Source organism: Morone saxatilis, unplaced genomic scaffold (assembly GCF_004916995.1).
Source record: "Morone saxatilis isolate NCDOM2014 unplaced genomic scaffold, NCSU_SB_2.0 Contig11, whole genome shotgun sequence".
In the NCBI taxonomy this organism is placed as follows: Eukaryota; Metazoa; Chordata; class Actinopteri; family Moronidae; genus Morone; species Morone saxatilis.
Window position 1 is genome coordinate 12,579,631 of NW_023339663.1, and position 17,053 is coordinate 12,596,683.

Genomic DNA, 17,053 nt, shown 5'->3' on the forward strand with positions numbered 1-17,053 from the left:
TGTGTGTGACTGTGTGTGTGTTTGTGGAGATAGCGTTCGCACAGCCGTGTTGGTTATCAGATACAAATCAAAACAGCAATTACAGAGGGTAAAAATTGCTTTTTCTCTTTTTAAACACAGCAAATCACAAGCGTGCAGACATGAACTGACACTATTGCTGCACTCTTGACATCTACATAGAGCTCCATATGGAGGGTCTATTTGTGGGTTTATTTCTTATCAGTTTGACATTTCAAGTGCCAAGAGAAAGACAGATGGTAAGGCTCCCATTTCTAAAAGCATTGCAGCTAACAAAGAAAATAAAGTATAGCTCAGGCTGTGTGTATATGGGCCCTGCTCTTACCACCTTCCATGTTCATGTCACAGTCTAAACGCTATTACCAGGACAGACTTGCTGGAAAACAATCAACAATGCTCACAGAGGCAGGGGAGGGGATAAAGCCCCTAGCAAGGATTTAAACGCACAGCTTGGGGTTTGTTCTCTGGGCTGCATAAAAACAGTAAAGTCACTGTGTTTGGAATTAAACAGCTTAGATCAACATGGAGGCAGTTTTACACTGCTAATGTGTTTGATTAGTTCATCAGTAATTCTGTTCTTGGCGATGGCCCTACAGTGGTTGAATTTACACAGATAATCCTTTGGGGTACTTTGTAATCTTTTAAAATCAACCCTTCTGTATAGTTCAAGCTGAGCTACTGCTCTTCTCTCCATCTGCCATCGACGAGAGAAAATGATCCTGACCCTCCTTACATTTGTGTGAGACTGGATGTTTGCCCAAGCCGCTGTACCAAGCTGTAACCGCTAAGACAGTATTAGTTTAAAAAAGAGCAGAGAAAACAGCCCAAAGGGAAGAGTCTTTTTCGGGTTTTCGTTTTTTTCTCCTCCGTGATCAGCTCTCACGCAAGACAGACATCTGAGGCTTTCAGCAACATCTACTGCTCTGTTGAGGAAGAGCTGAGCAGGGAGGAGATAGACAGCAGGAAAGAGTGAGTTGGGGGGGGGGGGGGGGGGGGTGAAGCTGCATAAATATTACATCAAACAGAGTGAACATCATGCCGAAAAGATCTGCATAAATAACCTATATAGCCTTGTGACAATTTACCTGGCATACTTCTTCTTGCTCAGTTCAGAACTACAGGGTCTAAGTGCGTTCCTGTGCTTGTGTAAACTATATGCGTGTCTTGTTTCGGTTGATCTGGAGCAAACATACAAGTCTGGATGCATGTGTGATCTGGTTTGAATGCAGTCGACTATGTCCATTTCAATGTCAAAGATTAAATGTCGTTTGCTGTACAACTACTTGTCCACGAGGGACAAATAAAGGAGATAATGGATGGTTTCTTGTTCAATGGACCTGTTCCAAGTAAGGGAAAAGCACTAAAAGGTGATAGCTAACTGTTGCCATGGTTTCATCCTGACAAGACGTTTTGCAGGCAAAGCAATTGTGCAGGACAGAGAGTGAGTGAGTGAGTGAAGAACCAAACACAGATTGGATTGATATGAAATGATGTCAGTAGACATCCTTTTTGTAGTGAAAAGGGTTTTTAGACTGAAACCAGTCAACGGACCAAAAGACTTCCAGACTCTCTGTCACTTTGATTGTCACTCTTTTCTTTGTTTCAGAATACCCTCTGATTGTGTTGTGAGCCCTCAGAATGGACTTATTAGGGATTTATGGTTGACTCTGTAACTACAAAACGTGATTTCACTGACAACAACCGACTTTAGGTTGTTGTTTTTCATGCCACATTCAAGTTATGATGTTGACATTGTGCCTAACGAGTATGGCTCAATAGCAAATATACTTCTTTGGAATGTGTCTGCAGGACCAAACATCGAAAACTGCCAAGAGTCAAAAGTTGGCACCGAATGCAGACCGTTAATGATTTAATAACTTAACCTGTTTGAGACTATATTTAATTCAGGAAATGTGCTTAACAACATCCAGTATTTGAAAAGTTTGACTTCTTTGCTTAAATGTAATGTTGTAGAAATGTTTATGTAGTTTATATTCCTCAAATCAAAACAAGTATTGTGTTGGTATTGATACAAAAATGCTGGTATTGTATTGGCCTAGACAACTGCTTATTAATCATGTCATCATATTCCAACAGATTTTATATTTACATGCATAATTATAAATAATGATGTACTAAATACTTAATACTAATACATTTCTAGCTCTCTTCAGCCCCAATTTGTTATACATTAAGATTCCCTTTAGGACCACTAAACTTCAATCCTAAGTAGAAGTGGGACAGATTACACTACACTGAACCATGTCAAATTTAAGGGTAGGGCTGAGTGGTAGAGCTGCTGAAGTATAAGGACATGGCCTTAATCATTTCTTAATTAAAGGACCAAACTATATGTTAATTTACTTACAGTTTCCAAACATAAGGAACCGGCAAAATGTGGCTTAAATAGAGACAAAGCCAATCTTATGTTTGCTAATATCATGCACCTGGAACCATATCATGAAACTTGACCTAGTATTTCAGACTTAAGACACATATAGCATGTTAAGTTTCTATGTCTCTCTCTCTCTCTACTCTTTCAATTCCTGACATATCCCACTGGACAACCACACTCACATGTGTCCATCTCACCAGTGACAAATCTCATTACAGCATGCAACTTTCTAAAAGTAGACTACTACACGGGAGGTCATTTAATATTTAGAAATACAGCCAAGCTTGTGTTCACATGAGAGGGAGATAAAAGAGACTGGTGTCTGGGTAGCAACGGTGCACCAGAACATCAGTGCTGCATGATGTCATTATATCATGAAACAATGTGCTTTGATCACCCAAGACACGAGTCCACGTCTAAGAAATGTAAAAAAGCTGAAAGTCTACCTTTTCCTGAAAGAGGGACATTTTGAGTACCAATCAAGCTAATCAGAAATAATATGAGCCGAGCTCCTCTATGCTACACGGGTACCATCCACGGTATTTCTCTGAAACTCCACTGGAATATCACCATCCCAACAACATTAGTGAACAGCAGGGAGCGAGTGTCAACAAGGGAAATATAAGGTTCACATGCCAACAGTCCCATTATCCAGCCAGCTGTGTCAAACACATGCCCTGTGGCCCAATCTGGCCAAGTTCTTTAGCTGCCCTAAAAGACCACTCATGTCTAATATATGACTCTAGACGCAAACTGCAATGATGTCCATGTAAATTTTACTAGGAGCAAAATGGACCAGACATAAACCTAAAAATACCTTATGATAGCTATTAAGTACAAATAATAAAACATTTAAACAACATGCTGAAATAGCGAGGTCTCACTTATCTGCTTCAGTTTGTGGAAATACTATTTTCCCTTCCATGTGTCCAATGATACTGTATGACAAATTTGATCAACCAACATGCAGTATTAGCCACGTAAAGCTGCTGGACGTATTTCCTGCAGGGCTTCTGGGTATTTGTGTGCTACCAGTGCAGCATAAATAACAACAAGACGACTGGAAAATTATGCTGGCCCCTCTGGGGAGAAGAGAGAGAACTGCCATCATATACAACCGGCTCTGAACCAGCAACACTGATCAGATGGCGTCTCCTGAGGCGTGAACAAACACATCTTAACAACACCCCTAAGAGCCTGGAGTAAGTTAGAGGGAAATAAGTTCAAATAACTGTTGTCCACTGCAGGACCTTTTCCAGAAAGCAAAGAACCTTTCTAAGTACTCAGGAATCACAATGGAAATGTATTTTCTGGCCCCCAAAAAGTCTCTAGTCCTTTCCCATGACTCAGAGAAATTTTCTTTACTGTCACTTAGTCAAACATAAACCTCAAGGCTGCTACAACTTGTGTAGGTTACAGTTACACCAATATTAGGATGAGAGCTGTTTTAACATCAATAAACACTGATAATAAAAACTAAGTTACAGTATGTCCAACTTACAATATCTGATCAAACATCAAAGTCGTGGAACTGTAAATTACAAACCACAAGAGGATGACTCTGTTGCCTAAAACACAGACATTGTTTTTTAATCCATTATCTGACTAATTTTTGCAAAATAGTTTCAAGAATTATGGGACCAGAGGAAAACACCTAAGTCTTTTGCACATTCCTGTTTGGATTCCATCCCATCTGAAGAACCGTAAATACTAGGTAAATTACACCAATGACAAATTAAAAAAACTACACCGCTGTTAGAAACACAATTTTTACACAGAAAAACAACAAAGCAGTTATCCTGTTGTGCTTTGATGTATGGGTTTGGTGTAATAAATTAAGAAAAAAGACATTAAAAACTCTTGTTTTCAGTGTTTTATTGTTATTTCTTTCTTCTTTGGAAAGTAACTGCCATGGAACAATTGGAAAACAAACTTGTTTTTCTTTCTCTGTTCTGTCACCACCGCTCCCTTTCATTTACTAGCTCTTTCGACCATGGCTCTCTCTCATTTGCTTACTGCGCTCTTGGCTCGTTCACTCTCATTACTTTGTTTATGATATTAACAAGACACCAAGACATGTCCATCCCTCATCCTAACATTAATACTAGGGGTGCCTAGTGCTTCATTAATTTGTGATTTATGTACACAAGTTGAAGCACCTGCGGTGTTTGTGTTTGGCCAATCTGTGACATTTAGCCCTGCAAACCCCACCCTGATAGTTCCTGAGCCATCAGAAATCACTACACCCAAACCAGAAACTTCGTTAGCACCTAGAAAACTTTTTTGTCACTGGTTCCTACAGTTAAAATGTAGGTAAGTTCATGAGTTTCTTAAAAGGTTCTTGGAAACCCATGGAAAGTTCCTGCAGCAGAAACTGCCAACTAGTTCCTGAGCTAAGTTTCTGGGACTTTCTGGTCAAAAAAGAAAAGTGAAGGAGCCTCATTTAAATCTGTGCAGCTCTTCCAAAAGAAACAAAACAGCATAACTGAAAACACATAGCCTGCTGATTGAGTAGAAACATGGATATGGATATCTTCAGGCCAAAAACTAAACATGATATGTGTTTGCATGCGTGACCCAGTGTGGCTGGCTGTGAGTGGGTTTGTTTTCGAGTACCTTGACCCTGCTGACAGCCTCCTGGGCCTGCATCATTCGTATGTTCTTGGAGGGGTTCCTCTCAGACAGCAGCTGAGTGGAGCCCAGGTAGTTAGCTGCAAAGATGATTCCATCAATCAGGTCTTCTGGTTCGCAGGGTCCTGGGACTGGGCCAGGGAGAAGCAGAGAGGATGGTGATTAACAGAGAGACATGGGGAAGGACAGAGTGCAGTTAGAGAGGGTCGGGGCGTGCAGTGAAGAGGGTATTTCAATCATTGCAGTCGACGTGCTGTGTGGAGATATAAAGCCAAACACTGTTGCTCAGGAGATGGAGAGATGGCGATAACAGGCTGGGTGGGATTGAGCAGTGAGATGGCCACTGGCTGTGAGCTGATGGAGGTGCGGCGCTGGTGGGAGGCTGGGTTGAGATTAATCTGCGTCTGTGATATGTAGATGTGGACTCTCTGACACCCACTCAGGGACTCAATGTGCTGTCATGATCTGAAGAAGCAGACAGGAAGCTAAACCCCTCACACATTATTAGGCCTAGCATCTGCCCAGAGGCAGGGAAAGAGCACTGGAAGAGTTATATCAGAGCTTGTGATGTGACTGACCGGAGGCAAAGTAATACCTGGAATGGTTCCATGCAATTACAATATTGTGATTTCATCACCAAACAGGTGCGCAGACAGATTAACTTACCATCGACAAAGCTGGGGAACGATGCAACCTTCTTTGTTGGCTGGAAGACAAAAACAGGATATGACATGATAAATGGTTGTGAATAGGTTTAGAGAGATTTAAGTATGTCTCTACAGTCTCAAAAAAACATTTAAGTTTTACTATGTGACTGTTGTCAGGTGTTACACCTGGCTAAGATCTGTTTCTTAATGTACAACACCACATTTTAACCTTACTGGATTTTTGACATGATACGCAAGGCAGCCTGTTGATTTACTTCAACTTAAGTATTAGAAAATATGGATGAGGAGAGAATCTTTAAGCTTTTTCTCTTTTTATTGAGCCTTTTTACTTCAGTGATTACGAAACAGTGATTGAGATTTATCTCAGACCATCAACAAACAGATAAGTTAACCCTCCTATTGTGCAAAACATGATACCCTTCTGCTATTTGGGCAGGTAGTTGTTTTTCACAAATTGCCATGATAACACAAATCCTGTGTGAACAGTCCTGAGCAAAATGACATGTTATGAAAGCGGTTTAAGAAGTCACCCTACTACTAGAATAAGTGTATTTTGCTTTCATGATTTTTCTATCATTGCTGCGAATATTGCTTTTTTCAGCAGCTAAAATGTTGTTCTACCAGACTACAGAGGTGCAGAACAAATCCCCTCACCAGTTAAAATCACATAAAATAGCAAGGACATTTACAAAATGCTAGAAAATGCACAAAAGGCTAAACATGAAAGTTCAATTACAAACAAAAAAAGAACCACAATAAATTAATAACAGACACTCTTGATCCCTGTAGGGGAATTTCCTTTGATGTGTTTACTTAGAAAATGCATCACATATATTGAGACATTTCTATTATGTGCCCCACATTCACACTGTAAAAGGCACTGTAAAAGTAGGTGTGGTGAGAGAGCAAAGCGTTACTCATCCACTCGAAGAGGGAGGTTGTACAGGAGGGAGGAGGAAGCTACAGACAAGACATGGTCAGAGAGAGAGCTGAGAATTGTGAAGTGATTGATGAGATTCAAAAACTCAACCCCCTCAATCTATTGGCTCCTCTAACCTGCTCACTACACAGTCAGAATGTTTACTCCGCCCAAGGACGGGGAGGTGTGGTTGAAGCCTGTACAGGAAGTATCCACTGCAGACATCTCAGTGAAAAATGGCTCTCATAAAACCACAAGCATGCTGCTCAATTACCAGGACGCTATCAAGCCGCAAGCAGAGGACATGAGCTGAGGTTGTAATTACACAATTACTAATTTACTCAGGCAGTCACACACACACACACACACACGTATGCACACACATAAACAACAATGTCATCTGTCTAAAGTGTAAATGACCTTGCAACAGATCTGAAGGATGATGAAAGAAACACTGCGACAGAATATCCAGAAACATCTTACCTCTGGTACATTGTTGTTCTCCAGGGGAACGTTCAGGTCGGAGCGCTGCTGTTTTCTGGGTTGCTCTGCACCATTGCTCACCTGGCAGGTCAACACAGAAGAACAGGTGTGAGCGGATAAAAATTAGAATAGGATAAAACTGAACAGCAAGAGAGTCTGTTGTATAAGCTCACTCAAACATAATTTTCTTTCTGTTTCTGGTGCTGTTTGGAAAGGGGCACAGAGGTTCAAGTGGGAGGAAAAGTCATGTAACTCACATGTAGGAGGTTTTGGATGTGTAGGAAGGCCTGCTATAAACAAGCCCTGCACTGTCTAATAACAAATATAAAGTGTTAACGTACAAATAAAATGAATCATCTTGATGGTGAAACATTTTTATGAAGAACTAAAGCAGTCTGCGTTCAAACTGCCGTAAGATGGTACATGGTTAAGTTCTGTCTTTTACTTGTCCTCTTTCTTTTGTCTAATCTGTCATCACATATATAAACAGTACATCCAGCATATAATCACACAGAGGGAGGATTACATTTATTCCCCTAGATATCCATCTTGCAGGCCACAAGTGCTCATTAACATTCAATTGTGTTACTGGCTGAAATGAAATCCTCCTGCCAATAAAACCTCCTTTTCCTGGATGCGGCAGTGAAAAAGTGAAATTCAGAGGAACAGCCCATGCTGTTCTGCATCTGGAATTGAAATTAATTACCACAAACGTGACATTAGTAGCCTCAGTTTCAAAAACAGTGCTAAACGTAAAGTCCTGATCAGTATTCATCATGCTACCCAACTCAGTTGTGCAAACACCCATTAAATTAATGAGATTCGTGTTGTTGTTTGGTGGGATGGCATGCTAAACTGTGATGTTCTACAAAGCTACATTCATGAACAGAATCCCAAGTGAATCCAGTCAAACTCTGTACATGCCTTCATCTGTAATGAGAGCTCATAAAAAGGCTACATGTAGAACTTGGAGAGGACAGACTTGTCTGATCAGAGAATGTCTGATATCGCACTCCTGTAACTACTTATCAAATCAGCCTCAAGGTAAAATTGTGTTACGTTTGCTACTTTTCCATTCAGTATCTTCAGCTAAAGGTAACACTACCAGATCCACAGCAGTCAGTTGTCTGACAGATAAACCATCACTGTGCAATACTGAGGACTTCCTCAGCATTAAAATATTTTTAATATGCTGTGGGGAATACTCAACAGATTATATAATTGAAATACAAAACACCAATAAAATGAGATGCATTAGATAAAATGTGGATTCCATCTTTAAAGTAAAAAATGTAAACGCTAGGTTTACGCTTATGGACATATGTCCGTCGGCCAAAGGTACATGTTTAGATTAGGCAAGACATATAACAGAATCATAATTACGGGTACATGTAGGCTTTTACCAGATTGTCAGTGGTCTTTAACAAACTTGGTTCACAGAAGAAATTTGTGCAGAGACTCTATCAACCTTGATGGATAAAAGTTATGGATTGATGTAGTTAAACTGCTTGAACTGCATACATTATGAATACCAAAATGGTTGCTTTTAGTGGACACAAACCTTCGATCATTAAAGAGAGCATCAGAAATCAGCTTCATTCATTTATGGTAGAAAGGAAAATGTCATTATCAACCAAAACCCAAAACAAAATCATTTCACTAAAGAAGCAGGATCTCAATTAAATTCAGTCAAAATGTTTAGACTGCAAACGCACTTGACCATTTTCTCTGATGATCATCAACATGTCACAAATATTTTAACACTGACATATTGATGGCTTTAACATGTAGCACCATTTAAAATATGATTACAATACTGTGCAATATACTTTCTGCACACTAACAGAATGTGTGTGTGTACCTCCCTCTGTTTTGTAACTCTTCTTTTAACATAATCTTTTGGCTTCACACTGTGCAGCAAAGCTTTTTTATTCTTAAATTCATTGTTTGTTGTTGTTCACTGTTTCATTCAAGGGTCATGTTGAAGTGCTGTACAGAGAACATTTCATTTGATAAGGTCACAATGGCCAAATCATCTCAGTGAGTCTGAGAGTCATCTGAATCTGCAGTGTACTATACATTCCTTCAATTTAATCTAGTTATACTGTCTGACCCAGTTCTGTGCTACAAATGAGCTACATAGTGAATATACAAGTACATGTGCGCACTGTGGAGCAGGTGTGTATCAGCATGCTGCCCACAGGAGACTATCTCTGTTCTCCTTTTACCATCTGACTGTTAGAAGATGCGGGGGATGCTCTGCGTGCATTTGAGTCCATCAGTGCGTGTGTGCGCATTCATCCAGGTCTGTGAGAGGGAGAGAGATGAGGAGGGGGACATCTCAAGGTAACATGGGGGAGGGGAAAGGCTCCAGTTATTCTCTCGATGGCGATTAGCAAGGTGTCACCTGTAACTTATCTCCATCTCCTAACCACAATGCTCTTTTAAATCACATACAGTGGCAAGAGTCTGCCACAAAGCATTAAAATAGCCTGAATGTATACATTTTATGCAAAGGCTCTGCAGTGACCACATTAGCACTATCGTACTGTTGTTGGTATGTTCCATCTTTTCATTATATGCAGTACTGATTCAACACATTAGAAATGGAGAACTCTGAGATTCAGTTGAATGGGAATTTTAACTACTCTTGAACATTTTTCACTCCTATTTAATTTACTGCTAAATTTTACAGAAGTCATTCAAACATGTCACAGTATGAAAAGCACAGGTGTGAATAGTAACATTAATGATGGCTGTTTCAGTTTCAGGGTCCTGGTATTGTGCATTTGGCTCAGAACAGGGCCATCGTTAATGTTATTAAAAATGTCTGTGCTTTTCCTACAATGACAAGTCTAAAATTCCTGCAGTGAAAAAGGCCCATTAGCTTTAAATGTAGCCTTTTTCTATGTAGGGGAGAACACTAATTATTTTAGAATAGATATCAGAAAAAAATTCAAATTGCAAGGGCTGCCATTTTTATTATCCTATAACACACACATTATCAATTTTTTAACAAGAGTGGGTCTTTAGCTCATAAGCTAACATCATTTTCAGATCAACAGCTAGCATGGAAATTGTCATGTGTAAATGACTGACAGCTGGTGGACAGTAACGATTAGTGGAAATTCTCAAGTTAAACTTTTAATCATGTCATTGTTTTAGGATCATCAACTCAATACTCAATAATCAGGGCTTGCAGGTTTGTCCCATCAACCTGTGGAGCTAACAGTACCTCACCGCTGTCAACAGTATCAGTAAGGGCTGACAATATTTGTCTGAAAAAAATATATTAGATATTTTGTCCATATCATTTAGCCTCCTTTGTTATATGGGCTGAATGGACCAAATCAACTACTAATCTGTTCTTTCTTGCATATTTCTTTGTTTTCTTAATTCCCAATTGTGTTGGTTTTATGGTCATATTGGGAAAAAAAACCCAACTTGGATACTTTAAGTGGGTGAATATTGGTACACTGGAAAAATTATGTTTACACCTTTAACCTCTCAAAAACAGCTCACCTGCTCCTGTGTCCATCTCTGCCTGTCTTCAGGGGAACGTGCATGTGCCTTGATGCCCCTCTGGAGGTCAGGGTTATTGTGGTGCATGGAGGGCAGGTTCAGGGACTTGGGCCTGCTGTCGTGGCGATGATGAGCTGGTGGGTAGGGGGCTGTGTCAGGCTTGGGGTGAGGGTAGTCACTTGGTGCAGGATCCTGCACCAGCTCCTCTGGGCTTTGGTCAGTGCCACTGCTTAGACTCCCCATGCTCATACTCATCTTGATCTCTGCAACAATTTGGTCAATGTCCTCCTCCGCCTCCTCCCCTGTCTCCCCTTCTACCACTAGCACCTTACGGCTACGATAAGGAGAGACTCGCACTGAATTCCCATTGTCCTCTGGGGCATAGTAGTCTCCAGTGTAGGCCCTTCCATGTCTGTCCTCCTCTTCACCTTCCTCATCTTCTTCCTCATTAGGGCAGTACTCGTCGCTCTCTGCCTCCTCCTCTTCCTCTCGGGTGTGCAGGGTGTCTTGCATGGAGGGTTGGTGGTGGAGATGATGGTGATGTTGATGGTCCAAGATGGGTTCTGGCCTCCCATTGTATATCTGTTCGTCCGGGTCTTGCTCAACCACCTCGCAGCGAACCTCCCCGTCTCCTTCAACCCACTCCTCCACCCTGTGCCTCTCTCGTCCCACCCACTGCTCCTGCCTGACCTGGCCCTCCTCTCTCCACTCCTCCCTCACCTCCTCATGTCCCTCTCTCCACTCTTCCCTCACCTCTTCCTCCTCTTCTCTCCACTCTTCCCTCACTGCCCCCTCTCCCTCCTCGTCTTCCACCCATTCCTCCTCTCTCACCTCCCCCTCAACCTCCCCCTCCTCGACCCACCCTTCCACGGCCTCCTGGCATTCATCAGTGTGGGCTCCGCCCGGCTGCATGGTGCCGGCGCAATCCCCCTGGCTGTGGCTGTGGCTGTGGTTGCAGTCTCCCTGGCTACTGCAATCCATACCTTCCAGGTAGCTGTCGTCCTCTGGGCAGTAGCGGATGTAATAAGTAACACCTTCATCCTCCTCTGCCAGCCCTGCAGGGTTAATGATTACAAACAGACATGTTACTTAATATCTGGGGCTTCTTCTATTAACATCACGGTAAGGACTAAATTTCTAAATGTTCACAGGTTCTTATTATGTATGGGAATCAATAATCAGTTCCAATCTTTAAAGATTTGCGTTTGTCACTAATCTTGCTCATGTCTCACTCACGTACAGCTACTTGACAGGTTTTAAAGGTCCAGGGTGTAGGATTCAGTGGCGTCTAATGGTGTAGTCCCAGATTGCAACTCTCTCGCGTCACCCTCCCCTTCCAAGCGCAAAAAAGAAACTATGGTGGCCATGAAGCAGGTGAAAATAAGTAAACAGCCCTATCTAGAGCCAGTGTTTGTCTTTTTAGCTTCTCTGTATATGCTGTTTTTTATTCAGCAGCTCAAGTGCAATCTTTTTGTCCCACATAACATTTTACCGAACAAAATGAAAAGTTGAGAATCAATAATGGAAGAATGGATAATAAAGTGCCAAGGCTGAAATCTTTATTCGGGATAATAATAAAATATTTATCACCCGCCATCGTTTACGTCATACTTACCATCATCATAGTCTTCCTCGTCATCTGAGGTGTTGTTAATGTAGTCAGAGCTGGAGTCATCATCCAGGCTGTCAGCTCCACCACGGAAGTCTGCCCGATCATGGTCATCTTGGTCATGTTCGTGTTCTGGCGTGGAGGGTGTGGCTGGCCGCTGGTCCTCCAGGTCTGCATCTGATTGGTTGCTGTACTGTTTCACTTCAACCTCTGGATCTACATCCACCTCTGGAGGTTTGCAACTCACATCTTGAGTCTTGGGAGATGAATACTGTGCCTTACAGGAACGGGGGAGGGGTTTCGGATCATGTGACTCTTTGGGGTAGCGGACTGGGCGTTGCCGAGCAGGGAGTGCTTTCAGATCACATGACTCTGTAGGATGAGGGGTGGGACAGGAGGCGGGGCCTGGAGCAGCCATACTGTTTCCTCCGCTGGTCCCAGGCCTCTTCCTATGAGCCATGATTGGCGGCTTACAGGCCATGCATTGTTACTGGTTTGATTCTAGGAGACAGATAAAGACAGAGGCACAGTGTTAGAGCAACATCAAACACAACTGTTAATCCACCCATGCAAGTAAATACACAAGAGAGGAACATACTACAATAGAATAGAATAAAATAAAATGTTCAAGGCTAAAGCTGGTAAGCTTTTAAGCTTTTAAGACAAGTGCAACTATGTGTTTATATTGTTTTTAGCAGCCCAAGAAATCATACACCCCTGTAAAGAAAATCTGCACACAATAGATTCCTTTATCAAACACACACATACAAGCACAACCCTTACAAAGATTTATACTCTCTCACTCCTCTTGTCTGCACCTTTGCATGAAGCACAACATACAGAGTCACAGACAATCTAATTCCTGTAATTAACCAGAACCCTCCTCTGTTTACTTCAAGCCACATTCAGAGCAAACTTTTGCTACTTAGCACTACTGTGCTTCAAAAATAACAACAGTGGCTAATATATCCTCCACTCAGCCAGAACAAATACAGTAAAAGACGCAGATCCTTTCTAAGCATCTGCCTTCACATAAATCTAATGGGACACTGCAGAGAAAGAACAATAGTAAATCAAGCATCCGCACATAAGTGCTCGCACATATAACCACTGGTTTATAATTTCAATTCAAAGAAACTCGTACAGATCCTTCTGTAGCTGCGCGAGAATGTCAACCTGGGACAATAAAGTCGCTTCCAGCACAAGACCGGTTAATGCGCAGGTGAGAAGACGTGAACGCTGCTTCTGCTGTGGTAGCATAGTCTGATAGCTTGCACACGGACTAAAATTACCCGGTTATTGCTTGGGGCAATAACCCTACATCAGTTGAAAAAGATGCATTGACACAGGCCTTCCAGATGGTTCCCAAACACAAATAACTGGTCACCCCTTCTAAAACCCTGGTCCTGTCCATAGTAAATTGCAGTGCAATGAACCGACACAGGACTATCAGAAAAATAACGGAATATCAAGCTGGAGAGTATGCTATTCCTTAGTAAAAGTATTGCTCACCTACACCCCAGACTCAGTGCAGGACAGACAGCAACTATCATGAACCTAGCATGCGCTGATACAGCCAGAACAACCAGCCGTGACGATTTTTCACCTCTGTCGTCGATGTTCTACGTAGCTTAGCATCACAATAGCACCAGGTCGATACGCTTCTGTGAGAAGCAGAAGAATTTTGGAATGACAACTCCACTATGTCAGCCTAATTATATATAGGCTCCCATCCCCCGTGACAAGATCACCCAGTGATCAAACCAGTTAAATAATATTATATGACTCGACAGCACACTGCAAGCGCATTCCCATGATAAATAACAAGTGAAACAGCAATGGTATAAAGAGAACTGATGTCGTTATTCCCAAGTGAAACCTCTAGCGAATAAACTATTATAGACTTACACACACAGTATATAGACACATATATAGTACATATAATCTATTCTGGCCTCCTCTGGTCAGTTTTTAACAGCTTATTATCCAGTTGAAAACCAAAACAGCCACTCATGGTCTACTTAATATTAAATTCAGCAGCAACCAAGAGCCGCTTGTGCAACTGCAACTGGACAAGAAAAGAATAGATACAAAATATAAGGCTTACTTCCCCAATACAAAAAGGAGCTATAAAAAAAAGGTACCCAAACAATAAGGTATCCCATAAATCATGAATAAATCCTGTCCTCCACACAAACAAGCCAAGATAAACACACACAAACAAACAAATTCAAGGATCAGAGCCAGAAGAGCACATTACTAGTAGTTGTACTGCATTTTAACAACCAACTAAAAAAGTTCAGAGTATGTGTTAGGTGTTTTCTGTTTGTGCCCTCATCCAATTCAGCAACATCTCCACTCTGTTGTGCCATCCAGTTGCCATGAACAACTGCCCTCAGAGGGGTGTTGTTGTGTCTTACTCCCATTTTCCTCCACCATAATTACATTTCCAACCACCACTGATTACACTGGTTAATTAGCTCTGCACAACTTGGCACAAACACATCCCTTCTAAAACACAAATACTAAAAGGAGCATACACATACACACAGTTGGTTTTTCCACAGGTAGCCAAGTCAAGGGACTAAGATTACATGTACACACAAAGCACATGTACTGGGCTAACTGGCTCTTGCTGCTGCTGTAATGGCACAGAAATATAAATTAGAGTGCTTTCATGGAGGTTACTGATCACACAGTCGTTGTACATGCACTTTAAGACACAAAGACACACATGTTCTGGTCACCTGATGAAATATAGCAACATGTACATCTAATGAAGCTACTTGCTCTTCATTTAAAACAGCTCATAAAACATTTTCACTCTAAACTTTTACCAATTACTTAAAAATTACCTCAGCTTGTTAACATCTAAGAAACCGTACATTCACTATATCTCTTACCTGAGCTGGGATGCAGCATACAATAGCACTGGGATCTGCTCTAACAACGGCCCCATCCTCCCTCCCATCTCTCTTCGCTCCTCCCTTCCCCCACCAGCTGCTACACAGCATGCACCTCCCTGACTCCACCCTCCTTCTTCCTCCACATTGTATCGCAGCATCCTCCTGTAGAGACCCGGCCCCGCCTCGTCCAATTCCCCAGAGCTGAGGGTAAGGATTGGTAACTATGGGTAACTGCATCCCCTGGGGACTGATACCCTCTGACCTTCTCTTTGTTGGCTTCCTATATTCACAAACCTCTTTTTCTCGTGCGGTGTTGCCCGACTGTTGCTGTTTCATGATATGTTTTTGATATTTTTTCCCCCAAGTGTCATTACAACTAATGTGTAAATTTGGAAATCCTATAAGTCTGGCACATATTTCCAGTTTGATTTGTGTTTACTGAATTTGCACACATTTGTACATCAATGGCAATGCCACCATCAAGACACATGGGGGATCTGTCCCACCTGCTTAGCACCATTAGGACACATTTAGAATGAATTATGACACGCAGTACACATGCTTGTACACATAGGATGTGCCTACATGTCATGAGGCTAGTTTGTACCTGCGCTTTTATAATTTTTCAATTTGTTTATCAGTATTTGCATTTACCAACCAATCCATAACCTCCAATTTAACTGCACAGCATGAGCACAATCATCCTCTCCAAAATACTGATACATTTCTTAAAATGTTTTTCAGATTTATTTTTGCATTTTAGCTCAGAAAGACAAAATCCCTATAAAACAGCAGTGCATTCTTATGCTTTAATTACGAATTTGCATTTAAGCTCCACTGCATTTGCCATTATATCCTAATTAGAATCCTAATTAATATTAAGTGGTACCTACTTCTTAGTAAGATATCCTTCATTTTACTTGGCAAGTAGATCAGAAATAATTTATTTTATAGCAGATACAGCACCTAGTACATTCACAGGTGCTGAATTGTTGGATTTAATGATTAAAAGATATGATGGTTTGTTTGATTCAATTTGATTTGGCTGTGTTGTTTTATCCAGTCCTCAACTAAAACATTATAAAAATAATCATCAGGTTCAGTCTTCTTTAAGCCAACAGTTTGCAGTCAGGCACCACTGGCTCATGCATAGCCACACAGGTGGCTCTAGTCAGCTCTTGATGCTGAATTGCCACAGGTGGCAGTTTGTGGCAGTGACTTTGTGGTGTGTGCAACATTAAACAAGCAACATTAAGTTACATAAAATGATGTGAAGCAATACACTTGGCTTTTGTCATCATTAACTGAAACTGTTTTTTCACCATTCATCTAATTTCTCACAGCATAGACCAAATTGAACTCTGTTTGCATCTGGTCAGGTAATTTTAAGACATTTTAATTGTAACTCACAAACTTTAACCTGAAATGAGGGTTGTTTTTATATTGTTACCCATTGTCTGTCCACCCTATGCTATAAAGCTGCAGAAATGTGTTTTTCTTCAAATTGTTTTTTTGCTGTTTTTTTAAAGCTTGTTACTTCAACTAAGGATGGTCAGCATGTTAAACCCTAGGCCACTAAGACGCTCCTTGTTCTACAACTCTAATACACCAAAAGTGAAGAGGGTATGTTCTTATATTGTCCTGGCTTCCTCCTACAAGATCTCTAAACTTCCCACAGCTTCACGTGTGGGTTTAAAAAATTGTGTATCCGAGTTAGTCTCTCCTGGACAGGTTTGTTTTTCTGCCTTCTGCTTAATGTATGCAGGGATATGCTACAGCCCCATGGGAATCTGAATAGAAATGGAGTGGCTAAAGAAAATGAATCAATGATTGGTGCAAAAAGAAATCAGAATCCAGCTGGCTTCATCACTGTACACTTATTTTTACATCCCACCCACCCAC

The 17,053-nt window shown here is 41.3% G+C and overlaps 1 protein-coding gene across 2 annotated transcripts in view; it reads right to left on the reverse strand.

Annotated features, from left to right (window-relative positions):
- apba2b (amyloid beta (A4) precursor protein-binding, family A, member 2b) overlaps window positions 1-17,053 on the reverse strand; it is a 59,879-nt gene that overhangs the window by 11,094 nt on the left and 31,732 nt on the right. Inside the window, exons 3-8 of one of the 2 annotated variants that reach the window (XM_035682078.1) lie at window positions 12,252-12,746; window positions 11,436-11,691; window positions 10,637-11,273; window positions 7,115-7,195; window positions 5,711-5,750; window positions 5,030-5,175 (exon numbers count right to left, since the gene is read on the reverse strand). In XM_035682078.1, coding sequence (XP_035537971.1) covers window positions 5,030-5,175; window positions 5,711-5,750; window positions 7,115-7,195; window positions 10,637-11,273; window positions 11,436-11,691; window positions 12,252-12,726 — 1,635 coding nt within the window. In that variant the 5' untranslated portion in view covers window positions 12,727-12,746. Of the gene's footprint in view, window positions 1-5,029; window positions 5,176-5,710; window positions 5,751-7,114; window positions 7,196-10,636; window positions 11,274-11,435; window positions 11,692-12,251; window positions 12,747-17,053 lie in introns of those variants that run through there. The other variant, XM_035682077.1, reaches the window with a different exon arrangement.